This window comes from Phacochoerus africanus, chromosome 4 (assembly GCF_016906955.1).
Source record: "Phacochoerus africanus isolate WHEZ1 chromosome 4, ROS_Pafr_v1, whole genome shotgun sequence".
Taxonomy (NCBI): Eukaryota; Metazoa; Chordata; class Mammalia; order Artiodactyla; family Suidae; genus Phacochoerus; species Phacochoerus africanus.
Window position 1 is genome coordinate 84,324,103 of NC_062547.1, and position 26,911 is coordinate 84,351,013.

At 36.8% G+C, this 26,911-nt stretch overlaps 1 protein-coding gene across 1 annotated transcript in view; it reads right to left on the bottom strand.

Moving 5' to 3' along the window:
• Nucleotides 1-26,911, bottom strand: part of ANKRD31 (ankyrin repeat domain 31) — a 160,267-nt gene that overhangs the window by 110,196 nt on the left and 23,160 nt on the right. Inside the window, exons 4-10 of the mRNA XM_047778111.1 lie at nt 23,994-24,103; nt 20,195-20,235; nt 16,621-16,685; nt 14,325-14,368; nt 10,904-11,551; nt 8,469-8,743; nt 4,102-4,211 (exon numbers count right to left, since the gene is read on the bottom strand). Coding sequence (XP_047634067.1) covers nt 4,102-4,211; nt 8,469-8,743; nt 10,904-11,551; nt 14,325-14,368; nt 16,621-16,685; nt 20,195-20,235; nt 23,994-24,103 — 1,293 coding nt within the window. The remainder of the gene's footprint in view (nt 1-4,101; nt 4,212-8,468; nt 8,744-10,903; nt 11,552-14,324; nt 14,369-16,620; nt 16,686-20,194; nt 20,236-23,993; nt 24,104-26,911) is intronic.

Sequence of the window (26,911 nt, forward strand, 5' to 3'; positions counted from 1 at the left end):
TATTGGTGGGAATGTAAACTGGGGTAGCCACTGTGGAAAATGGTATGGAAGCTTCTCAAAAAAACTGAAAATAGAACTATCATATACCCAGCAATTCCAATCCTGGGTATGTATCTGAAAAAAAAAGAGAAACACTGATTTGAAAAGATACAAGCACCCAAATGTTCATTATTATTACCAAGATATGGAAGCAACATAAGTGTCCATCAACAGATGAACAGATAAAGATGTGGGGTTTATACACACACACACACACACACACACACACACCACACACACACACACACACAATGGAATAGTACTCTGCCATTAAAAAGGATTAACTTTGCCATTTGTCACAACATGGATGGACTTGGAGAACATTATGATAAGGGAAATAAGTTAGAGAAAACAAATACTGTATGATATTTATATGTGGAATCTTAAAAATACAACAAACCAGGAGTTCCTAATCAATTGTTATTTTTGTTTAAACAGCCAATTAACCTTCAAAACAGATTAATAAGAAAAATCTTATATTTTTATCCATATAGTAACATTTCCAACAATTCTCATTCCTTTTGTAGATGCAAATTTCCATCTAGTATAATCTTTCTTCTGCCTGAAGAATGTCCTTTCACATTTCCTACAGTATGGACCTACTGGTGATGAGTTCTTTAAGCTTTGTATGACTAAAATTTTACTGCACCTTCACTTTTGAAAGATATTTTGCTGGGTACAGAATTCTAGGTTCTAGCAACAGAATTCTAGGTATAGAATTTCTTTTAGTACTTTAAAGCTAATGCTCCACTCTCTTCTTGATTGCACTGTTTCCAATAAGAAATCTGTTATCATCCTTATGACATGAAAAAAAAAACATGGCTTTTTTCCCTCATCAACACATATATATAGTCTTCTGATTTCTTAAAAGACTGAATATTATTTCATTGGTTATAATTTGTTAACTGTTCACTTAATTTAGATTGCTTCTAGTCACTTTATTATAATAAGCAATGCTATAATGAACTTCCTTATAAAAATTTATATATTTCATCAAATACAGCTATAGAATAAACCCCTTAAAGTAAAATTAATTCAAAAGAATTATGAATTAAATTTCTGATGAATGTAAATAAACTGCCCTGTAAAAAGATTTAAGAAACTTATACTGTTATCAAAAACATATGAGAATGTTTACTTTTTCCACATTCTTGACACTGGGAATGTTCAAATGCTCACTGCATTCTCTTACAGGAAAATTATAGTTCTTAACTTGTATTTTAAGCAGGAGTGAGATATTATTTTTTCAGGTGTTTCTATGTTTTTTCTGTGAACTCCTTATTCACATTCCTTCCCCTTTTTTATCCCTACTGCTTTTGTAGGGAAGCTCTTTGCTTCCTAGTACAATTAACCCCTTGTCATGTGTTACCGGTACTTATTCTGTGTTTGATGATTGGTTTTCTTTAGGATACTTTTCTACACAAATTTTTTTTTTAATGTATGCAGTTAATTTTATTCTTTTCCCTGCCAGATTCTGGGCTTGAACTGTTCTTTACAAAGGGATTTTTCCAAGATTATAAAAAAGATTCACTTGTGTTTTCTTCTAGAATTTTTTTCCTTTAAATATTTGGCCAAACTGGAATTAAATTTGGTATAGGAAATGTTACAGCGTTGCTAATTTGTCTGTGTTTTTCACTATTTATTGTTTAGTCCTTCTTTTTGCCACCAATTTGAGACACCGTATTTATCACAGATACCATATTTCCATCGTATTTGGCTTCAACATATACACACTGTTTCATTGATTTATCTATTTCTGTGCCAGCACCAAATTATTTTAATTTCTATCATTTTTCTAACTGCTTTATTTATTTGTTTATTTTGTCTTTCGTCTTTTTAGGGCCACACCCACGGCATATGGAGAGGTTCCCAGGCTAGGCGTCAAATCGGAGCTACAGCTGCCCGCCTACACCACAGCCACAGCAACGCCAGATCCAAGTCACATCTGTGACCTAAACCTCAGCTCACAGCAACGCCAGATCCTTAACCCACTGAGCGAGGCCAGGGATCGAACCCGCAACCTCATGGTTCCTAGTCAGATTCATTTCCGCTGTGCCAAGACAGTAACTCCACTGCTTTCATATTATGTAGAACAGGTTCCTGCCTCTCTAATCTCCTTTTGCTTTTATTTTTCAGAATTTTCTTGGCAAGTCTCTTACATTACTTTTTCAGCTGAAATTCTTTTTTTTTTTTTTTTTGTCTTTTTTGTTGTTGTTGTTGCTATTTCTTGGGCCGCTCCCGCGGCATATGGAGGTTCCCAGGCTAGGGGTTGAATCGGAGCTGCAGCCACCGGCCTACGCCAGAGCCACAGCAACGCGGGATCCGAGCCGTGTCTGCAACCTACACCACAGCTCACGGCAACGCCGGATCGTTAACCCACTGAGCAAGGGCAGGGACCGAACCCGCAACCTCATGGTTCCTGGTCGGATTCGTTAACCACTGCGCCACGACAGGAACTCCCTCAGCTGAAATTCTGTATTATTCCCATAACTAATATCCAGCTCTACAAAACAAAACAATTAACAATACACAAAAATCTGTTTCTGCTTGAGCGCTCATGCATTTATACAATAGGAAGAATTAAATTTCTTATAAAAATGAATCTTTATGGTCAAGAATAAGGTTCTGGAGTTTCCATCGTGGCTCAGTGGTTAGCAAATCCAACTAGGAACCATCAGGTTGCGGGTTCGATCCCTGGCCTTGCTCAGTAGGCTAAGGATCCAGCGTTGCCATGAGCTGTGGTGTAGGTCAAAGACACGGCTCGGATCCTGTGTTGCTGTTGCTCTGGCGTAGGCTGGCGGCCACAGCTCTGATTCAACCCCTAGCTTGGGAACCTCCATATGCCGTGGGAGCGGCCCTAGAAAAGGCAAAAAGACAAAAAATAAATAAATAAATAAGGTTCTTCTTCCCATTTATTTCTTCAAGTCTTTTTATTAGAATTTTTACACTCTCTTCTTACAGGAATGAAAATTTCTTATTAGGTATACAAGTAGATATCCTCTCTTTTGTAACTACTGTAAATGGGATCTTCTCTCATGTTTTGTAACTGGGTAGCACCTATATACATAAAAGGTATTTATTTTTATCTCCTTTTCGTTTATTGAATTTTAAACTTTTTAGCTGGAAATAATTTCAGACTTATAAAAGAGTTGTAAAAATAAAACAAAGGATTCATCCATTGTTAACATTTTTCCACCACTCAAATCATTTTACCTCCCTCTTTATATATACACACACATAGATACCTACATACATAAAAAATAACTTATATACGCCATGCCCCTTTAAGCACTAAAACTTAAGTGCATACTCTCTGAAAACAACAACACTATCTTATACAACCAAATTATTAAATTCAGAAAATTTAACACTAAAACAATATTACTGTTTAATCTATAGTCCATATTTCAATTTGGCTAACTATCCCACTATCTATTATTTTGTAACCAGTATTTCTAGGTTCTTACTGTTTCAGATTTTTTTCAGTGCATTTTTTGGCATACAGGAACATATATAGGAACAAAGAAACTTTGGGGAGTTCCCTGGTGGTCTAGTGGTTAGGACTCGGTGCTTCCACCATAGGCTGGATCCCTGGTCTAGGAAAGAAGGAAGGAGAATAAAAAAGAAAATACACTAAAAAATAAAATGTTTCGTGTGTGTGTGTGTGTGTGTGTGTGTGTGTGTGTGTGTGTGTGTGTGTATGAAATAATTTTGCCTCCTTTCCTCTATTTAGTTTTTCTGGTATAACTTCCCAAAGCCTGTGCTAGACTGATCACACCACAGATAGGTCAGACATCTAAATTTGGAAAGGGTTCTGCAACTATTCTCTCAAAAGCACAAGTATAGGAAATACACCATCCTATGAGGCAGATGTTCAGGATCAAGTCCTAGTTATACTACTAATGAGCTATGCAGTGCTGGAGAAAAACCTTAACCTCTTTGAACTTCATCAGTAAAATGAAAAGGCTGAGACATATAATTTCCAAATCCTTTTTAGTACCGGAATTCTATGTTTCTGTAAGTTATTTATTTAAAGAAATAAAGAAGTAAAATACACCTCACCATTTTTCCCTGAAAGTTTTCTGTTTTTCCTGATCTGTTCCTCACTCTTGAGTCTGGATGAACGCATGGTCTTCCCTTTACCTTCAATCCTTAAAGCAGGACTCCGTGTTCTTGAAAAATAAATGTGTTTTTAAAATTACTGTCATGTTCTCTACAACCATTCACAGATGATCATATCAAAATTTTGACTAAATTTTTTTAAAACTCAAAGATGTTTTACTGAGCTACTGTCATGCAATATGGCAATTTTAAATATGAAGATGGCTCCCAAGAAAACTGCAGATAATCCTGTGACAGACATGCCAGTTATTACAGTTTCTAGCCTTATCTTTGTGTCATCTATGGGTTTCTCTCCTTTGGGGAAGTCACCTACAAGTATGAATTCTGAGTCTCTTGTCCCTCACTCCCCATGTCAGCATGCCACTCTGCACTGTATTCACTCTATCTGCACCTTCTAGGGAAAAAGATATAAACTCTGCAGGAAATAAAGGACTTGCCATGTGGTACAGCACTGATCAAAAGCTGCAAAATAGTGACATAAAAACAGACACACAGATCAATGGAACAGAACAGAGAGCTCCCAAATAAACATACCCATATGAGGTCAATTAATTTATGACAACGGAGCTAAGAATACACAATGGGGAAGGAAGGACAGGCTCTTCAATAAATGGCGTTGGAAAAATTGGACAGTTTCTTGCAAAAGAATAAAACTGGACCACAACCTTATATCATACACAAAAATTAACTCAAAACGAATTGAAGACGTGAATCTAAGACTGGAAACCATAAAACTCCTAGGAAAAAAACACAGGGAGTAAGCATCCTGACATCAGTGTTAGCAATGATATTTTGGATTTGACACCAAAATCAAAAATCAACAATTGAGAGAGACTATATATACAAAAACTAAAAAGCTTCTATAATGCAAACTATGAACAAAATGAAAAGAAAATCTACCAAGTGGGAGAAAATATTTGCAAATCATATATCTAAAGAAGGTTAATATCTGCAACATTTAAAGAACTCATACAACTCAACAGGAAAAAAAACCCCCAAAAACCCCAAACAATCCGACTAAAAAGACATTTCCTGCAATACCGGATACTATAAAACTTAGAGGAAAATATATGCAGAACACTCTTTGACATAAACCACAGCAATATCCTTTTGGATCCATCTCTAGAGTAATGAAAATAAAAACAAAAATAAGCAAATGGGACCTAACCGAACTTAAGCTTTTGCACAGCAAAGAAAACCATACACAAAACAAAAAAACATGTAATGGGAGAAAATTTTTGCAAATGAAGCAATCAACCAAGGGTTAATTTCCAAAATATACAAGAACTTAAGAAGCTCATATCTAAAAAACAAACAACCAAATCAAAAAATGGGCAGGAAGATGTGGCTACCAACACTGACGCCAACTAGGATCCATGACGATGTGGGTTTGATCCCTGGTCTCGCTTAGGGGGTTAGGGATCCAGTGTTGCCGTGAGCTGTGAAGAAGACTGCAGATGCGGCTCAGATCTGGTATTGTTGTGGCTGTGGTGCAGGCTGGCAGCTTAAGCTCTGATTCAACCCCTAGCCTGGGAACTTCCATGTGCCATGGGTATGGCCCTCAAAAGACCAAAAAAAAAAAGGTAGTTCCCGTTGTGGCGCAGTGGTTAACGAATCCGACTAGGAACCATGAGGTTGCGGGTTCCATCCATGCCCTTGCTCAGGTTAACGATCCGGCGTTGCCGTGAGCTGTGGTGTAGGTTGCAGACGCGGCTCGGATCCCGCGTTGCTGTGGCTCTGGCATAGGCCGGGGGCTACAGCTCTGATTCGACCCCTGGCCTGGGAACCTCCATATGCTGCGGGGCACGGGTGCGGCCCAAGAAATAGCAACAACAACAACGACAAAAAAAAAAAAAAAAGCAGAAGATCTGAATAGACATTTCTCCAAAGAAGACACAGAGATGGCCAAAAAAACACATGAAAAGATGCTCAACATCATTAATTACTAGAGAAATGCAAGTCAAAACTACAATGAAGTATCACTTTACACTGTTCAGAATGGTCATCACCAAAAAGTCTACTGAGAGTAAGTGCTGGGAGTTCCCGTCGTGGCGCAGTGGTCAATGAATCCGACTAGGAACCATGAGGTTGCGGGTTCGGTCCCTGCCCTTGCTCAGTGGGTTAACGATCCGGTGTTGCCGTGAGCTGTGGTGTAGGTTGCAGATGCGGCTCGGATCCCACGTTGCTGTGGCTCTGGCGTAGGCTGGTGGCTATGGCTCCGATTCAACCCCTAGCCTGGGAATCTCTATATGCCGCAGGAGCGGCCTATGAAATAGCAAAAAGACAAAAAAAAAAAACTGTTTTAGTTTTTCCTCAAAAAACTAAAAATAGAATTACCATATGATCCAGCAATCCCTCTCCTGGACATATATCCAGAGAAAACCATAATTTGAAAAGATACATGCACCCCAGTGTTTACTGCAGCACAGCCAAAACATGGAAGCAATCTAAATGTCCATCAGTAGAAGACTGGATGAAGAAGATGTAGTACCTATATACAATGGACTATTACTCAGCCATAAAATAAAGAATGTGACGATGCCATGTGCAGCAACATGGATGGCACTAGAGATTACCACACTAAGTCAGTCAGAGAAAGACAAACATCATATGATATCATTTATATGTGGAATCTTAAAAAATGATGCAAATGAACTTATTTACAAAACAGAACATACTCACAGACTTCAAAAACAAACTTATGGTTACCAAAGGGGACAGGTCAGGGAGAGGGATGAATGGGAATTTTGGGCCTGGTAGATGCACACTACTGTATATGGAATGGATGGGCCATGGGGACCTGCAGTATAGCACAGGAAACTCTATCCAATATTCTATAATAATTAATATGGGAAAATAATATGAAAAAATATTTCCACAAAAGAAAATTAAATAAATAAAATTTATCTACGAATTAAAAAAATAAAAAGTAAAAAGATATTTCCAAAGAAAGCATCCGAACAGCCAACAGGTAAATGAAAAGGTGCTTACCATCACTTATCAACAGAGAAATGCAAATCAAAACCACAGTGAGTTATCACCTCACACCTGTCAGAAAGGCTATTATCAAAAAGACAACAAATAACGAGTGTTGAGGAAGCTGAATAGAAAAGGGAATCCTTGTGCACCACTGGTAGGAATGTAAATTGGTGCAACCACTATGGCAAACAGTATGGGGATTCTCCCCAAAATTAAACATAGAACTACCATATGAACCAGCACTTCCACTTATGGGTATTTATCTAAAGGAAACAAAATCATTATGCACCCCATTTTCACTGTAGCATTATTTACAATAACCAAGACATGGAAGCAACCTAAGTAGAAAGTGTGATACACACACACACACACACACACACACACACACACGTAGGAATAGTGCTTAGTCACAGAAAAATTCTGTAGAAAATGCTGCCATTTTTGACAAGAGGAATGAGTCCTTGAGGGCATTATGTTAAGTCAAACAGGTCAGACAATAAAGATAGATACTGTATGATCTCACTTACATGTGGACTCTAAAAAAACAAAACAAAACAAAACAAAACAAAAACCACCCAAATTCACAGAGAACAAACTGGTAGTTGCTTGAGGCAAGGCATGGGGCAGGCAGGTGAAATGGGTGAAGATGGTCAAAAGGTACAAACTTCCGGAGTTCCCATCTTGGCTCAGTGGTTAGCGAATCCGACTAGGAATCATGGGGTTGCAGGTTGGATCCTTGGCCTTGCTCAGTGGGTTGAGGATATGGCGTGGCCGTGAGCTGTGGTGTAGGTCACAGACGTGGTTCAGATCCTGTGTTGCTGTGGCTCTGGCGTAGGCCAGTGGTTACAGCTCCAATTAGACATCTAGCCTGGGAACCCCCATATGCCACGGGTGTGGCCCTGAAAACGACAAAAGACAAAAAAAAAAAAGGTACAAACTTCCAGTTATAAGGTATGTCTGGAACACGTAATACACAGCATGTTGACTATATATAATAGTACTGTATGGCATATTTGAAAATTTGCTAAGAGAGTAGGTCTTAAAAGTTCTCATTGTAAGAAAAAAAATTGGCAACTCCATGTATGGTAATGGATATTAAAAGAAAGAATTAAAGAAAGAATATTAGAATTAAGTTGAAATACAACAATCTCTCATTACTTTATCTCGAAAAAAAGTAAAATAGTTTTCTGAAAACTAAGTAAATTGCAAAAAAATTGCAAAATAAATATAAGTAACAACATTAAAAAATAAAGTTCTTTACTCAGAGGTAACTGTAGGCTGACTCTAATGTCCCAAGCATAAAATTATCTATGAGGTCTGTAGCATACCTGAAATTCTCAGTTGAAGAGTTATTATTTGTTTGATTCTCACAGCCAAGTATTTTGGGTGAAATCTTTTCTGGCATCTTAAACATGTCATCTGTTGTGGGCTTTGCATCTTTGCCTACTTTCAGTCTGGACGATCTCCTTAACACAAGTGGGGTATCCTGGTCAGAGTTGTTTTTTGCTGGATTTAAATTTCCCTTGTTATTTAGTGGATCACAAGAGTTGACATTTTGATGAACCAAAGTTTCCAATCCAAATAAATTTGGGTCTTCTAGAGTCTATATTAAGATGTAAATACAAACACGAATAATTACAACAATGCATAAAAATAAAATTAGAAGAATTTTATTTTTGTGGTAGAGCACAAAAGTAGCAAAATATTGACATAAAAACAGACACATAGATCAATGGAACAGAATAGAGAGCTCCCAAATAAACCTACCCATATGTGGTCAATTAATTTACAACAAAGGAGCTAAGACTATACAATGGGGAAGGGCATTCTCTTCAATAAATGACGTTGGGAAAACTGGACAGTTACTTGCAAAAGAGTAAGTTTTATCTTGTCCTTTTTTTACACAAAAATACCTCATAAGATAAAAGTACAAAAACCCATAGACAAGTGAACACAATGAAAATTTTATAATAATGAACATCGTAAAGAACAATGCAGATTTAAAAGCCTACGACAAGAAGAACACGAGTAAAAACTTGTGTTTTACCAATATTCATTCTTAAAAACACAGGTAAACCTAAGGTCACTGTGGGTGCTTTAATTTCACAGGAAATGGGTAGCACATAATGAAAAGAGACACATTAAAAACAGGAGAAATGTCATGCCAGGCCAGATCAATATTTTACTCAGTCTAGTATTTCGTTACGTGACAGCAACAGTAAGTGATACTTCTGAGACGAGACATACATAACCTCTATTACATTGATTTTAAAAGGTTAGCAGTATATCATGAATGGTTCTAACCTCCCCTTAATCATCTATTACAGACCTAACTTTCATCAGGGTACATATTTTTATACATATTGTATAAACATTTCTTGAGATATCCACCTTTCAAAGCTTCCCAAGGTAATAATCTTCATATTTTTATTGTAGCTGAGGAAGAGTAATTAATTTTAAATCAATCTCCTTTCTACCTTTAAGTAGACTTTTTTTTTAAGGACCTCCTAAATTCATGCTCCCTCTAGCAACACCAGTCATAATTCCCTATACTTGACACACTCATATTACCTTTTTAGATTAGAATCCTGGAATGTTTAATTTAATCTTCATGCCTTTCTCTTTTTCTGGATTTAGAAAATATCATTATGCATATATATATTTTGAATTTTTTAGACCTGAATTGCATGCAGTATTATTCCAGGTGGGTGTGTTATAACATGAGCTTAGTATCATGTTATTTAAATATTCCAAGAAATGTTCATAGGAGCATTTTGATAACAGCCAGAAGGAAAAAAGAAAAGAAAGAAAACAAGCCAAATGACCATCATTAGTGAAATGGTTAAATAAATTACACTATTATATATCTATACACACACATATATATACAAAATATACCACTACAGTGAAATACCATTCAACAAGTAGAAACATTTGCAGTAGTACTACATTTGTTGATACAGAAAGATAACCAAGGTATATTATTAAATTTAAAAAACAAGTTGACATGTAATCACATGTATATAAAAGAAAACTTACATAGAACAGGTGTAGAAAAAAATGGAGATACAGAGCAAACTGTTAACAGCGATTATCTCTGGAGAACAGAATTGTGGAGGACTTCCTCTTACTGTATTATTATATATTGCTGTAATATTAGTTTTTTTATAATGAGGCTGTATTACTATTATTATCAGGAAAAATTAAAGACAATTTTTAAAAGGAAAAAAATTTGTCAACATGAAAAAGAGACTTGGCAAGTGATAGGCCACTACAGGGCCTCCAAACATAATAATCCCGGAATTCTAAACCCAAGAACTGTGACACCCAACAGTATCCTCAGACACAGAATGCAAAATAAAGTTCTACTGAAGCCAGGCATGTTTTCCCTCTCTTGGCAGCCCAACTGCGTATGTTTTATGGCCCACAAAATTAACATGGGATATCTCACCTCTACTCTGTACCCAGGTAGACACAGTGCCAGAAAATTGTGATAATCTTTTCCTTCCTTTAAATAAGCAGTCCAATGATGATATATCTTCTCCATTTTTCAAGGAAGAAACTTAACTACTTTAACTTTTTAACACTTGAAAACTTTACCCAGGAACATTAAAAAGATCACCATATGTTTCAAAGTCAAAAAGTACCTTCTAAGTGTTAGTATTTGGGTAGAAGGTTTGAATTTAAAATAAGGTATGTGGGTAAGAAAGACTTGTTAATGGTCACTATAAAAAAGCAAAATCATACTCATACTTGGACTTACTTGCTGTGCTGAAAGATGCTTGTCCTGCAGCTCAGCTAACTTGGAATCTTGTTCAAATGGTGGAGCAGAACAAAGAGTCTCAAAATTCACCTCTCCTATTTGTGTACAATCTTCATCGATCTGAGAAAGACAAGGCTCCACTCCCAAACATTCATTTTCAGCACTGAGACTGATGCCTCCCTCTTTTCTGTGATAGACAGCTTCCACCTTGGCTTCTGACAATGCATTTAGGGATGCTAACAACTCAGCTGGCAAGGCATCCTCCTTTTTGTTTTCTAGTAAATCTCTGTGACAGGTCAAGGGTATTGAAACGGAATTTGGAGAGCAGTTCAGTGGGTTCATCAACTCTCTAGGTTCAAAGTCACTCATTATGCCAAACAGTCTTTCCTCCTGGGTAGCTTCTGGTGATGCCAGTAACCCTTCTAAGGCAGAAACAAAAGTTTCGAGAGAGCTTTCTTCATCTTTGGTTTCTTCAGAAGTCATGGTCAGTGTGACTTCCTTTCCAAGCTCAGAAAATGTATTTGGTACTGCCAAGACCTTCTCTGGTTCTATTAATGATTTCTCCTCTACAGCAAATGTATCATATTCTTTAATAGTAATACTTGAAAGAAGGCTTATTTCACAAGAGTCTCCATCTGTACTTGTTTCCTAAATATTTCAAGTAGAAGTTCATCATTATAGCATATACAAAAAAGTGTTTCAACTTTCCTCCCTTCCATAAATAAAAATACTCTTTATTAGCTGATTATACCAAATTATCAATGGCTGTGAACACATGGTTAATTTAATAGTGGACAAGGGTAAAACTGGCTGCACCATAATTATAGATGGTGAACTATACAGCTAAGTTTAAATTATCTGGGCTAAGGGAAGAGGCAGAGATGACATGGATATTAAATTAACAAATAATCTAAAAACTTTACTGCAGTTAATAGCTATAAAAGTCTCCCTTGCTAAAAATCTCTATTGAATTTTATTAAAATTACTAACCAGGAACAAAATTTCCATAGTTTCACCTTCTTATTTCCCATCTTTGTATGAATATGTACACGTGAAGTAAAAAAGCCAAAGGCCAGGAGGTCAGGGAGCAAAAAGAAAACACAGTTCTATGTAAATATTACAAGCTCTGGCTATAAATTAATTGTTCTGAGTTGAGATTGTTTTAAACAAAAACCAAAAAAAATTATATTTCTAAATGACTATTATTTTCCAAGACATCACCTTAATAGGTTATAACTCTTCTCACAATGTTTCCAATGATCAAAATATTAGATTTCCTCTTTTGAAAGTGCTTTCAAAATCGTTTATAAGCCATTCAAGCCATTCAGCCAGTCTCAATAGCTTAAAGGCACTAAACTTCTTTTCAACATTTAAAACTGTTAATTTGCTTGACCTTAAATAATGGAATGGGCTTCAGTGACTTTTGGCTGTTTCTAAAAATCATATCCAGGAGTTTTCTTGTGGTGCAACAGGTTAAAGATCTGAAGTTGTTATTACAGCAGCTTCGGTCGCTGCTATGGTCCAAGTTTACTCCCGGGCCCAGGTTACTTTCCTTGGGCGCAACCAAAAAAAAAAAAAAATTTTTTTTAAATAAAAATCAATTCTACCTTCAACGACACATCACTCTGCCAGGATGCACTGTAATTTGTAAGCCCTCTAATACTGATTTGATTTGAATAAGTGAAAAATATTTTATTCTCCCTCTCTTCCTTTGCTACATGCCACCATTTATCTTTTCTGTACGTAGCATACAGAGCTAAGATGATATATTTATTAGGAATGCAAACTATAATTTGCTCATAAAAATAAAAGGAATTTAGAAGGAATTGAAGAACTGGATCCTATCCATTCCATAAGTTACAGTTCAAGGTCTAGCTCCTACTGAAGTCCAATCTACTAAATTCAAGACCCAGTTGTAACAAAGTATATATACTGAACTTTGTCCTAAAGAAACTTAATTTCTAAATGAAGACTGAAGGCATTAATATATAAAGTAGAAATAATGTCAAAAACACAGCATGAGTGACAGGAACTAAAGCTCTGGTGTTATAAGTTTTCTGGGGTGAAAAAAAGAGAGGCAGTGAAGGGTTTTCATGATTGCCAGAAAAATGTCTGGTTAAACAAAGTTTTCAAAACACGTGCACTATAAATATCTGAGGAGACTTTCGGATTCAATGTTCCCTAAATTTCTTTGTTCAAAAAAAATCATTTTTCTCTGAATATCTATTAATGTCACAGGACGCAAGTGACTGGGGAATACGAACAAAGTCAGTGAATAATGAATGCTGGAGAGGGAGCAATTACTTTGGTCAAGATCACCACAGTCAGAGTTCCCAACATGGCTCAGTGGAAACAAATCCGACTAGTATCCACAAGGACGAAGGTTCTATCCCTGGCCTCGCTCAGTGGGTTAAAGATCCAGCATTGCCATGAGCTATGGTGTAGGTCATAGACTCGGATTGGATCTGGTGTTGCTGTAGGACAGCAGCTACAGCTCCGATTCGACCCCAAGCCTAGCAACCTTCATAAGCCACGGGTGAGGCCCTAAAAAGACAACAAAAAGATCACCACAGTCATCTGAGACAGATTGAAAAGGGACTTAAGCCAGAAATTAATGATTTGTGAAAGAGTGAAAGAGGGAAAAAACACGTATTTTTTAAGCACCACCTAGGTACCATGCTAATTCCTAGACACCATGCACTATCATCATTCTCAGTCCTCCTTTAATCCTAAATGTATGTTGCTTCCCGTACATTACACACATAAATGAAACACTTGCCCCTGGTACACACTGGTTCCAAATGTCATGCTCTTTCCCTTGCTTCCTGGCTCCTGACTTGAACGAAGACATGATATAAGAATGTGTAAGGTACACCAGAGATGAAGTAAGGTACAGATACAGTAGGGTTCGCCTGGGGAGGTCCTTGACTCCAGACTCCAGCGAGTCTGTTATAGGCAGGACCAGTCTTAGAGTCCTCCGATTCCCCACAGCACCGAGCAGAAAGCAAAATCAAAACAAGCACTCAGCACACAATTACTGATTAGCAACTGGAATGTGGGAAAGCAATATCCAGCAGGAACTATTAAAGGAAACAGGGTAATAGACAAAGCAACAAGGCATTTTTGCTATATCACCTCAGCAAATAGTTTGATATTAAATTATATGCTTCACCTCTAGATAAAGAATAAGAGAGTTACAATGCTAAAAAAAAACATACAGATCGAGAAAATTCTATTTCACTAGAGATAAGGAAAAATAAGTTCTGAAATGGGTTGTTAGAAAAGAATAGATTTCTATTTACTGAAATGATTTAAGTCATATATTTGCCTAGGAGAAGACCTTAAACGGGCTTGATACTTAATATAATTACAAAACTCTAAACCAAGATCAAAATAGCTAATTTCTATTTTACAAACCAACCTTTTTTGTGTGTGGTAACACTTCAGGATTTTCAGGCTCAAGCCCTAGAAGATAACATATGTTTCATTCCAGTCTTATTAAAGCATTAAAACATATTGTCTCACTCAGCATTTTTTAATCAAATAACTTGAAATGACTCATTTGGATATTCATGGGATATATCAAATATTTTATAAATATAGCAATTTAGAAGTTCTCACTGTGGCTCAGTAGTAACAAACCTGACTAGTATCTACAAGGATGGGGGTTAGATTCCTGGCCCTGCTCAGTGGGTTAAGGATCCAGCATTGCCATAAGCTGTGGTGTAGGTCGCAGATGCAGCTTGGATGTGTCATTACTGTGGGTGTGGTGCAGGTCGGCAGCTGTAGCTCCAATTAGACCCCTAGCCTGAGAACTTCCAAATGCCACAGGTACAGCCATAAAAAAAAAAAAAAAAATTATTGCTATGATAGTATCATGTTGGCAATAAAGTTATAAAATTCTTCCAGTTCTTAAAAAAATATTTAACACGAAGCCAAGGTAAAATTATTATTTGGAATTAGTTTAGTTAAAAAACAACCTATTTTGCCTGAGTTATTCTAAGTATTTGCAACTACATGAGGAAAAATCATATCTGCCCTCTCAGTGTCATTATCTTCCCCATTATAGGTAACAGAATTCAAATGAACTCAAGCTGTTGAGTTAGGCATAAAAAGGAGCATTCATGTAGGGGCCAAAAGGAATTAGCAGACTGTCCTAAATGTATTAATAGGTCTCTATTTTTAAAGTGATTAAAAATTTTTAAACATTCCACTATAGGTGCTTTATTTCCTGCATTGAGACTACCTTTTGTACTCTATTAACATTTTTTGGGGGGCCATACCTGTGGCATATGAAAGTTTCCTGGCCAGGGATGGAACCCTAGCCTCAGCTGCAACCTATGCCACAGCTGCAGCAATACTTGGTCCTTAACCCACTGCGCCAGACTGGGGATTTTATCCCATACTTCAGCAGTGACCTGAGCCACTACAGAGACAATATCAGCTCCTTAAACCATAGTGCCACAGTGGGAACTCCCACTATTAACATATTTGAATATCATTACAAATTCATGTTTTTTCCCACAAACTTATTTCCATGAACTAAAATCACTGTTGGGTTTTTATCGCCACTAGTTTGTCATACATTGGCCAGTGAGAGCACAAGTGAGCCAGCTCTTTATCCTTTTAGCACTGCCCCAGAAATTCTTGAAAGCATCTTTGCTTTCCAACAACAGTAAGATATTTCAGATTCATCCTAATATCTTCAAGTTCCAAGACAGAGCAGCTATCTTTTAAGGATCCTTGGTTTATTCAGCATCCATATACACACCCATAGCACCTATAAACCTGGCACTTAGCACTCTCAATAAATACTTGTTAAAACAATGAACAAAAAATATCAGACTAAAATCTAGGCACTAGAGTGCATGCAAAAGTTGATACTTAAGTGGTACTGCTATTGTTGTAGTAGCAGAGCAGAAAACAGAGCTTTTAAAAGTTAATTTTTCAATCTCAAGTATCATGTCCTTGTGCCTCTTCTTCTAACATAAGGTTTCAACAATCACTAAGAATATTTACCATACTATACACATAGTAGGCACCTCAAAGAGAAAGACAGGCATCTTCTCATACAGCTGAAATCAAGTAAACAGGCTACGTAACTGCCAGTCAAGAAAGACATGAGGGAGTTCCCGTCGTGGCGCAGTGGTTAACGAATCTGACCAGGAACCATGAGGTTGCGGGTTCGGTCCCTGCCCTTGCTCAGTGGGTTAACGATCCGGTGTTGCAGATGCGGCTCGGATCCCGCGTTGCTGTGGCTCTGGCGGAGGCCGGTGGCTACAGCTCTGATTCAACCCCTAGCCTGGGAACCTCCATATGCCGCGGGAGCGGCCCAAGAAATAGCAACAACAACAACAACAACAATAACAACAACAACAACAACAAAAGACAAAAAAAAAGAAAGACATGACATACATACTAAGAATGCTATGAACAGTGAAACAAAACAGTGTTCAAATCTGAGCCCCAAAACTACAAGTCAAAAGAGTAGACACGTGGAGGAGTAGGAACTGATTACACCTGAGGGGCTTCTCATATGGGCAACTTTACAGAGCACAATCCAAGGTCAACAGCAATACTGATTTCATATGTGAAAATATGTGGTAGCAATGTACAGTAGACAAGCCTAGTTGTATATAAATCCATATCTGACTAAGCCTTCTATTTTCAGGCAAAGATCAATTTACTTTTATACAACTCTACACATAAAAACATACCTCCAATACTTTGGTGGTTCAGTGAAAGTTCAGCTGGGGGAAATGACACAGTGAACACTGGACAGCTTTTTCCAATCCAAAAAAAAAAACAATTAATTAATAAATATAAAATTTTAATGGGAAGGAAAAAACACTATTATTCAAATAAAATTTAAACTGCTTTTTTTTAAAGGAACTTCAAATAGGGTAATTTTTCTGCTCTATCATTCAAATTACTTTTACAATTACTACCAATTTGTTAATATTTACATTTCAAGTGGTTGCAAAATGGAGAGAGCTGAAAAATTGATGGATGAACTTTAGGGATGTAAACAAGCTGAACTACATTTAGGTCTAAAAGATAACTTTGGCGATAACTCTACCCAATAAGGGAGTGGGGTCAGAGAGAAAAACTGGTTCTAATTTATGCAGCGTGGCTGTATAAATCCTCAAATACAGTGAAAGTTCGTCGTTATAATTTGAGATGTAAATGAAAATCACTACTGAGAAAATTCTAAGACACTATTTATCTTCCTTGTATTTCACAGCAGGGAAAGAAAAGGTAGGAAATACTGAAGGGAAAAGTTTGAAAGCAAAATAAGAGTCATGCTTAGTCCACAATTTTATAATCATCTGGCCTGAGATAATTAAAAGTTGATTGAAGAAAAGAAATCAGTTAACAACTTTCTTTCAATCTAATTTACTATACAAATGCAATCAAAATATCTTCCTTGAAGGAAAAAACCACCTCTCGTTTCAGCTGTTTTAAGAACAGCTTTTAATGTACCAGGCATAGCTACTTGAATTCTAGGCAAGAATAATAACTTGAACATTCTTTCCTGTCTAAAAGAAGAAGTGATCATTAGCTATCTTGAAAATGAAACTGTTCATATAGAACAATTTCTATGAGGCAAGTAGAAAAGAACGCCATTTTTTCCCCTAAAACATGATTCTTTGAGAAAAAACTGATTTAAAAATAAAACAAAATTATAGTTTGGGTTAACAACAGATTTTTTTCCTTAATCATAAAAGAGAATTTAGGATATTTTTGAAAATAGAGCAAACTTTCATCTAAGTCATTAAAAAAGTTTATTTATATCAGGCAAGACTGCAAACAATATACATGATACATGTCCGATATTAGAGAAATGATTAAATCAATTATATAGCACAGTAAGTTATAAAATGAAATATTATGAAACCATTAAGATTCATGTTTTTTAAAAATATTAATGATGTGAGGAAATACTTATGATAAACTATTACTTAAAATTTAAAAACAGAAGCAAAACTATGTGCAGAATAATCCCAATTTTGTAGACAATATGAACAAAAATATATAGACAGCCTAAAGTAAAAAGTTCCAAAATGTTTAAAAGGCCAGGCAGTGAGATTATGGATGCTATACAGTCTTTCTTAGCCTTTTCTCTTTTTCCATTTCTGCACAGGGACATATATTGCTGATATATTCAGTAAAAGGGTTATTTTAAAATAGCAATTCTCAGCTTGATCCCTGGCCCAGGAACATCCACATAAATAAATAAGTAAATAAATAAATAAATAAATTTTAAAAATAGTGATTCTCAAACTTTTTTTTAGAGTTTTATTATTTTTTTAATATTTATTTATTTTGTCTTTTCTAAGGCTGCACCCGTGGCATATGCAGGTTCCCAGGCTAGGGGTCTAATCAGAGCTGTAGCTGCCAGCCTATGCTGGAGCCACAGCAACTCGGGATCCAAGCCACATCTGTGACCTACACCACAGCTCAGGGCAATGCTGGATCCTTAACCCACCGAGCGAGGCCAGAGATCAAACCCACAACCTCATGGTTCCTAGTCGTATTCGGTAAACACTGAGCCACAACGGGAACTTCGATTCTCAAACTTTTTGATCTCTGGACTCTTTTACACTCTTAAAAATGAGAGAAGAACTCAATTTTTGTTCATGTGGCTTATATTTATTTATATTTTATATATTAGAAGTTAAAATGTAGAAAAATGTTAGCCATTTAAAAATAAGAATAATAAAACAGTATCACTATAATACATTTTAATGAAAAATTGTTGCATTTTCCAAAATGAAAAACAAATTTAGTGAGAAAGTGGCACAGTTTCACCTTTTTAAAAATCTCTTTAATGTATGGCTTAATGGAAGACAGCATCCACCTGAGCTGCTACAATGCATTCAATCTTTTGCCATTTTTTGTTTGTTTGTTTGAAGCATGTAACAAAAATCTGCCCTCCCACAGATGTGCAGTTGGGAAAGGAAGGAACGCTTTAGTAGCCTTTTTGGATAATAATGCATTTTTATTTTATTTTTTTAAGATAACATACCGAAACTCTAAAAGCAGCAGCTTCCTTAAAAGTTATCAGAAATGTGAAAATTGAAACAAAAATCAATAAACTTCCAGTATTCTTTTACACCATAACGCACTGGCCTATCTTGCACTTTGAATGACTCTTTTGTCTGTGGGTGACTATGCACTGTTCTGTCAACTGATCTGTTGAGTTATGTAGATCTTTTTCATATTGATTCATTTCATTACAAAAATCTCAAAAAGGTCACCTTCATAAATATTTCCGCTCTTCTCACCAGCAAGTTTTGAGTACTGGAGAGCCGTCAAGGTCAGGATAATAGACACACAATTTCCTAAATTCTAATTTTCACTTGAAAGCTTGAATTTTTTCATTGGTAACAAATACCATCACAGTTGTTTTCCTTAAAATGTCTGATTTTCTTCATTCAATTTCAAGAAAACATCTGCCATATATGCAAGTGGAAATAACCAAGTTAAAAAAGAAAAAGTGAAGATAGTTTTTTTCTAAAAAAATCTTGTAAATCAAACAAGTTCACAAGTGCTCTTCCTGAGGCAACTACCATGCTTTACACAGAAGTGTAAAAAGATATATATTCAAGGGTAGAAATTTAATAAGAACTAATAACTTTTCTGCTTCATCAAATGCACTAAAAACTAGACCTTTCTTCAAACTGCTAATACATGTGACAATGAACAACGCAGTGACTACTGTGTTGTGCCACTGCCCTACTAGGGTTCTGGCATTTTATCCAGCATTTGCTTTAGCACTTTAAGTACAAATGCCGATACTGTGAAACAGGAAAATAATACGTTAGCATTATTAGGAAAATGGTTGTGACGTCACAAACCCTCAGGAAAGAGTCTCAGAGACTCCCAGGGGGTCCAAAGGACCATACTTTGAGAACCATTGTTTCAAAAAAAAAAAAAAAAAAAAAAAACTAAAAAAAAACAGACCTAAGAGGATAAAGTCTCTTTAAGTATAATCGTTCTGTGAAGTCTAATTTCAAAAAGCTCTACAAATTCTTCATGCTATGCATTTAGGCAATACATTTGCTTTTAAATAATATTAATAGTCAAAGAATCAACTTAATCTGATTCAGTCTTTCTTGTGAAATGGATCTTACCTAAAATGTTTGTAAAATAATATATTTATGCTGCTAAAAGGACAATTATTCAAACATATAGTCACTTTCAAATTCTTAAGAAAATGAAGACTAATTTTACATGTGTAAAATGACTGAAAATATCTACAATAATGCCAAAAATCATTATACTTACTGTAACAAAGCTTCATTTTGTTCCATTTCATCTTGAGGTTGCTAGAAAGAAAAAAGTGGATTTTTCCAAATGAGGAATGCTAAGCTAATGCAACAAGCTAAAAACAACATTTAAGATAATTTTTATTTTATTCTTAGCATTATTTTTATTGTGATAAAATACACAGAACATAAAATTTACCATTTTGACTTTTTCTTTGTCTTTTTTCTTTTTTTTTTTAGGGCCGCACCCGTGGCACATGGAGGTTCCCAGGGTACATCACGGCCATGCCAGATCCAAGCCACGTCTGCAAGCTATGCCACAGCTCATGGCAAAGCCAGATCTTTAACCCACTGAGGGAGGCCAGAGACTGAACCTGCACTGCCATGCATGCTAGTCAGATTCATTTCCACTGAGACATGACAAGAACTCCTGTTTTTAAATGCACAGTTCTGTGGCTTTATGTACATCCCCACTGATGTACAATCATCACCAGCATCCATTTCCAGAACTTTTTCATCTTCTCCAACTGAAACTCCACACCTATTAAACTCCCCATTTATCCCTCTCCCAACCCCTGGCATCTATGCTTCTACTTTCTGTCTCTATGAATTTGACTACTCTAAGTGCCTCATATAAAAGGAATCACATAGGGAGCTCTCTTGTGGAGCAGCAGGTTAAGGATCTGGCGTTGTCACTGCAGCAGCTTGGGTTGCTGCTGTGGCATGGGTTAGATCCCTGACCCAGGAGCTTCCACAGGCCACAGACACAGCCAAAAAAAAGCAATCGTGTAATATTTATCCTTTTGTGACTGGCTTATTTCACTTAGTATGATGTTTTAAAGGTTCTTCCATGTTATGGCATGTATTAGCACTTCTTTCCTTTCTTGGGCTAATATTCTACTATATGTATGTTTAACTTTTTTTTTTGTCTTTTTGTCTTTTCTAGGGCCACGCCCGTGGCATGTGGAAGTTCCCAGGCTAGGGGTCTAATCAGAGCTATAGCCGCTGGCCTACGCCAGAGCCACAGCAACTCAGGATCTGAGCCACATCTGCAACCTACACCACAGCTCAGGGCAACACCAGATCCTTAACCCACTAAGCAAGGTCAGGGATCGAACCTGCAACCTCATGATTCCTAGTTGGATTTGTTAACCACTGAGCCACAACAGGAACTCCTGTATCACATTTTATTTATCTACTCACCTATCAATGAACATTTGGGTTGCTTCTACTTTTGGCTATTGTGAATAATGCTTCTATGTGTGTGGGTGTACAAATATATTTTCAAGTCCCTGCTTTCACTTATCTTGGGTATATGCCCAGAAGTGAAATTTCTGGATATGGTAACTCTGTTTAATTTTTTGAGGAGTTACCATACCATTTTCCACAGCTGCTACACCATTCTACACTTCCAACAGCAATGAATAAGAAAGCCAATTTTTCCATATTCTCAACATTTGTTATTTTGTTTTGATAACAGCCATTTCCCTAATGATTAATGATACTGAGTATCTTTTCATGTACTTATTAGCCATCTGCACATCTTCTTTACTTATATGTCCTTTACCCACTTTTTAATCAGGGTGTTTACTGTTGTTGAGTTATAAAATATATATAATATATACTATATACTCTAGGTATCTATCCATTAGGAGTTCCCGTCGTGGCTCAGTGGTTAACGAATCTGACTAGGAACCATGAGGTCTTGGGTTTGATCCCTGGCCTTGCTCAGTGGGTTAAGGATCTGGCGTTGCCATGAGTTGTGGTGTGGGTCACAGACGCGGCTTGGATCTGGCGTTGCTGTGGCTCTGGTGTAGGCCGGCGGCTACAGCTCCGATTAGACCCCTAGCCTGGGAACCTCAAATGCTGCAGGTGCGGCCCTAAAAAAGACAAAAGACAAAAAAATAAATAAATAAGTAAGACCAAAAAAAAAAAAAGATACATAAAAATTTTGGAGTTCCCGTCGTGGCGCAGTGGTTAACGTATCTGACTAGGAACCATGAGGTTGCGGGTTTGGTCCCTGCCCTTGCTCAGTGGGTTAACGATCCGGCGTTGCCGTGAGCTGTGGTGTAGGTTGCAGACGAGGCTCGGATCCAGCATTGCTGTGGCTCTGGCGTAGGCCGGTGGCTGCAGCTCCGATTCAACCCCTAGCCTGGGAACCTCCATATGCCGCGGGAGCGGCCCAAGAAATAGCAAAAAGACAAAAAAAAAAGAAACTGTGAAAGTAGCAATGTGTGAGTTTAAAAAATAATATTAATTAAGATTTGCTATAGGAGTTCCCATTTTGCCTCAGCGATTAACAAACCTGACTAGTACCCATAAGGATGCAGGTTCGATACCTGGCCTCTCACTCAGTGGGTCAAGGATCTGGTGTTGTGGAGAGCTATGGTGTAGGGTGCAGATGCACCTCAGATCCCACAATGCTGTGGTGTAGGCCAGTAGCTGCAGCTCCGGTGGGACCCCTAGTCTGGGAACTTCCATATGCCATGGGTGTGGCCCTAAAAAGCATAAAAATTTTTTTTTGTTACAGAAGCTTAGACATTTTGGTTATATGGTCTAACTTTTACTATAAACAAAAATGTGGGGCAGGGAAAAGTTAAAGGAGGAATCCATTTTACTACCAATTAATTCCCATGAAGGCAAAAAAAGAAGGACAAATATCAAGTATTTCACTTATCCTTCTTACCCTAATTTTATAAGAAGCTCATAACTAGCAGTTGGCTGATTTACTATCTGATGAAAATCCTTTTACATACACATTCATTAACTCTTCCAGTCCTCTAAGACAACTATTATAATCTGGATGATCATCAGGAATTACTTGGGAGGCTTTTGAAAAATGAAGATTCCCAATTTCCACTCAAGCCTTGGTCTGAGAGTCTATATTTTTAAAAAGCTACTCAAATAAGTCTGGTAATCAAACTTTCAACATCACTGTTCTCAGGTACAGTCTAGAGTCTGGTACAATATTCACACAGTAAAATGTTTCTGAAATAAATTAAAAAACAAAAACTAATTATTATTTCCTATTTCACAGTTACTGAAGCTAGGGGGAAAAATTCTTTTTCTTAATTCAGAACCTGCAAACTAATTTCTAAACAAATCATTAGAAGCTAAATATAGGCATTTTAGCTTTAAGAAAAAAATATTTGGTATCAAATTTTTCTCTTGTGACTATAGATAGTTTAAGTGATACATCTTCCTAGGAATAAGATTAAGCAGACTGTCATAGTCATGCTTTAGAAATGCTGCCACTTTCTGCTATGAAAATACACGTGTTCTTCCCTTCCATTTCTTAAGAGTCTGTAGTTATCTCTGGTTAGCTAACTTAATTATGCCAAGGTACTAACACAATCATCCCTTACCTTGTCCTCATAATGATTGCATTAAAAAGCAACAAACAAATGAAAATTTATGTATATGAATGTGTGTCCACACAGAGGACAAGAGAAGGGTCTTTCAGTGGCTCATATCTTAAGTTATACCACACAAACTAGTATCTTCTTTACAAATTTAAGATGACCTCTTCCATACAATGGAGATGAAAACTGTAATTATATCTTATTTTAGACTATTTTAACTCTCTTCAACAGCTCTATCAGAGAGAGAGATAATGGAAAGAGGGCCTAAAACAACTGGCTTTCCCCAGAGTTGCCTCAAAGAAACAGAAAGACTGGCTAGAAAAAAAAAAAAAGCTGAATAAGAGAAGAAAGAAGCAAAATAATACACAAAAAGAATTAATCATTAGTAATTTGCCCCTCTTTCAAATAGCATTACCAATTTTTAATAAGTATGTATTTAATCAATATGCAACACACCTGTAAGACTGCATCCTCACAAAGCACAGGCATCATCTTATTTTTATTTATTTGCTCTTGTGGATCCTCTCTGAGTTTGAATCCAAGCTGAATCTCTGGAGAAGGTATGCCTAGAATGAAATGTAATCATCAACCATTTACAATAGTTTTATTACTCTACTTTAACAATGACCCAAGGATTTTATAGATACCGAAAATATCATTAAAAATCATTTTATAAATCATAATTTCCTAACTGCGATTTTTGTGTTAAGATTTTTAAGCTTAAAGAGAAACATACACTACATTGAATGAAACTTGATATTTCTTTGTTTCAGGATGAATTGATGCAAAGGATACATAAATAAAATTGTATAGACTTACTCCTACTAGAAAGAATATCTTCTTTTTTCTTTTTTTACTTCATTTTAAGTCATTTTTTAAAACTGATAATGCTAATATATAATACAAGGAGGGTCAAAGTTTGTTTTCAACATTCTGTTCCAAATTCAGCTCATATTTTAACTTTTCTTCCCTTCCCACTTTCTAAGAGGAATTCAAAGAAAAAAAATCTGAAATAGAAATGGGAAAAAGGAAATACACTCACTATGTATTAGAAGGTGGAAATGAATTAAAGGGTTAGGATGCAGGCTGTAGTCAACTTCGTCAACCATGCTGTGTAGGCGAATGTGTTCCCTACTAGGTATGAAATGCACTAAACGCTAAGGGGGATAAAATAACGTAGGGATGGCAGAGAAGCAGAAATAGTCAAATAGGTCAGTGAAACAAAACAAAAAGTGGGGAACAGACCTACGTTATGTTTGGGAATTTAATTTATAACAGTAACGGTATTTTGTTGTTGTTGTTGTTGTTGTTGTTGTTGTTGTTGCTATTTCTTGGGCCGCTCCTGCGGCATATGGAGGTTCCCAGGCTAGGGGTTGAATCGGAGCTGTAGCCGCCGGGCTACACCAGAGCCACAGCAACGAGGGATCCGAGCCGCGTCTGCAACCTACACCACAGCTCATGGCAACGCCGGATCGTTAACCCACTGAGCAAGGGCAGGGACCGAACCCGCAACCTCATGGTTCCTAGTCGGATTCGTTAACCACCTGAAAAAATGAGGTTAGACACCTACTCTCCCATATGCCAAATTATTCTAAAAATATTGAAGACATGAAAGTAAAAAAATAAATATAATACATGGAAATAAAGATAAAAGAAAATATTGTTATGGTCTTGAGATAGGTAAAATACTTTTAAGGTTAAAAAAGGCTGGAGTTCCTGTTGTGGCGCAGTGGTTAATGAATCTGACTAGGAACTCAGTGGGTTAAGGAACCGACTAGGAACCATGAGGTTTCGGGTTCGATCCCTGGCCTTGCTCAGGGGGTTAAGGATCTGGCGTTGCTGTGAGCTGTGGTGTAGGTTGCAGATGCGGCTCGGATCCCGCATTGCTGCGGCTCTGGTGTAGGCCAGCGGCTACAGCTCCGATTCAACCCCTAGGCTGGGAACCTCCATATGCCGCGGGAAGCAGCCCTAGAAAAGGCAAAAAGACAAAAAAAAAAAAAGCAAGAAACCCTAAAAGAAAAGACTGATGGATTTTACTATATAAAAACTTAAAATTTCTATACTACAAAATATATCATAATATTAAAAGATAATTAAGAATTGGGTAAACCTATTTGTAGCATCTATGACAGTCTTTTCAGTTTCTAATATATAAAATGCCCTTGTAAATTCATAATAAAATGAAAGTAACAGGAAACATTAAGGCAACTCACACCTATACAAAAAGTGCAAATGGTCAGTGTTGAAATATGCCAGAAGTTCCCTTGTGGCACAGCAGGTTAAGGATCTGGTGCTGTCACTACAGTGGCTTGGGTCGCTGCTATGGCACAGGTTAGATCCCTGGACAGGGAACTTCCACATGCCATGGGAGCAGCCAAAAATAAAAGTGCATAATCTTGGTATTTTTTAAAAATGCAAATTAAAATAATCCAATATGCTTCATTTACCAGTTTGGTAAAGACAACACATGTCCTGTGTTGGATCTAGAGGGCAAAAGTCATCTTTTTTACGGAGAAATATATGTCAAGATCTGACATGCTCATCCTTTAAAAGCAAATCTAATTTCAATTAGTTATTCTAAGGGAAATAATCAGAAAAAAAGGCAAAGGTATAATATTGAGAAACATTAAACATGTAATCAAATCATTATATAAGGATACACTCATACAATGGATTAAATGAGGTAATTTAACAAGCTGAGGTAGATCAGTATAAGAAAAATATATATATAAAATGCAATACCAATTACGAAAAAAAGATATTTATACTGGTATACAGGAGTCTAGAAAGATACACAAATACTAAACACTGGCAACTGTTGGGAATGGAATTATATGCAAGAGTGGGAGATGGGATCTTTCACTTTCTATATTACACAATTTTATGACTCTTAATAATTAGCAAAAATAATTAAGGTCTATCCATTTGGAAGAGGGGAGAGGAGGGGAAAGGGAAGAGGGAGGGGAAGGAAGAAGAGGAGAGGCAGGGGAGGGGAAGAGAGGAAAAGTTTGGTTGGAATATTGAAACAGATCTCTAACTTCCTCCTAGTGGCATTTTATACATTATAAGAACACAACCTGGGGACTTCCTGTTGTGTCTCAGTGGTAACGAACCCAACTAGTATACATTAGGATGCGGGTTCAATCCTTGGCCTCACTCAGTCGGTTAAGGATGTGGCATCACTGTAAGCTAAGGCGTAGGTCACAGACACGGCTCAGATCTCACATTCCTGTGGCTGTGGTGTAGGCCAGCAGCCGAGGTTCCAATCTGACCCCTAGCCTGTGAACTTCCATCTTCCATATGTTATAGGTACAGCACTAAAAAGTGGAGAGAGAGAGAGAGAGAAAAAAAAAAAAAAACACATTCAGGAGATC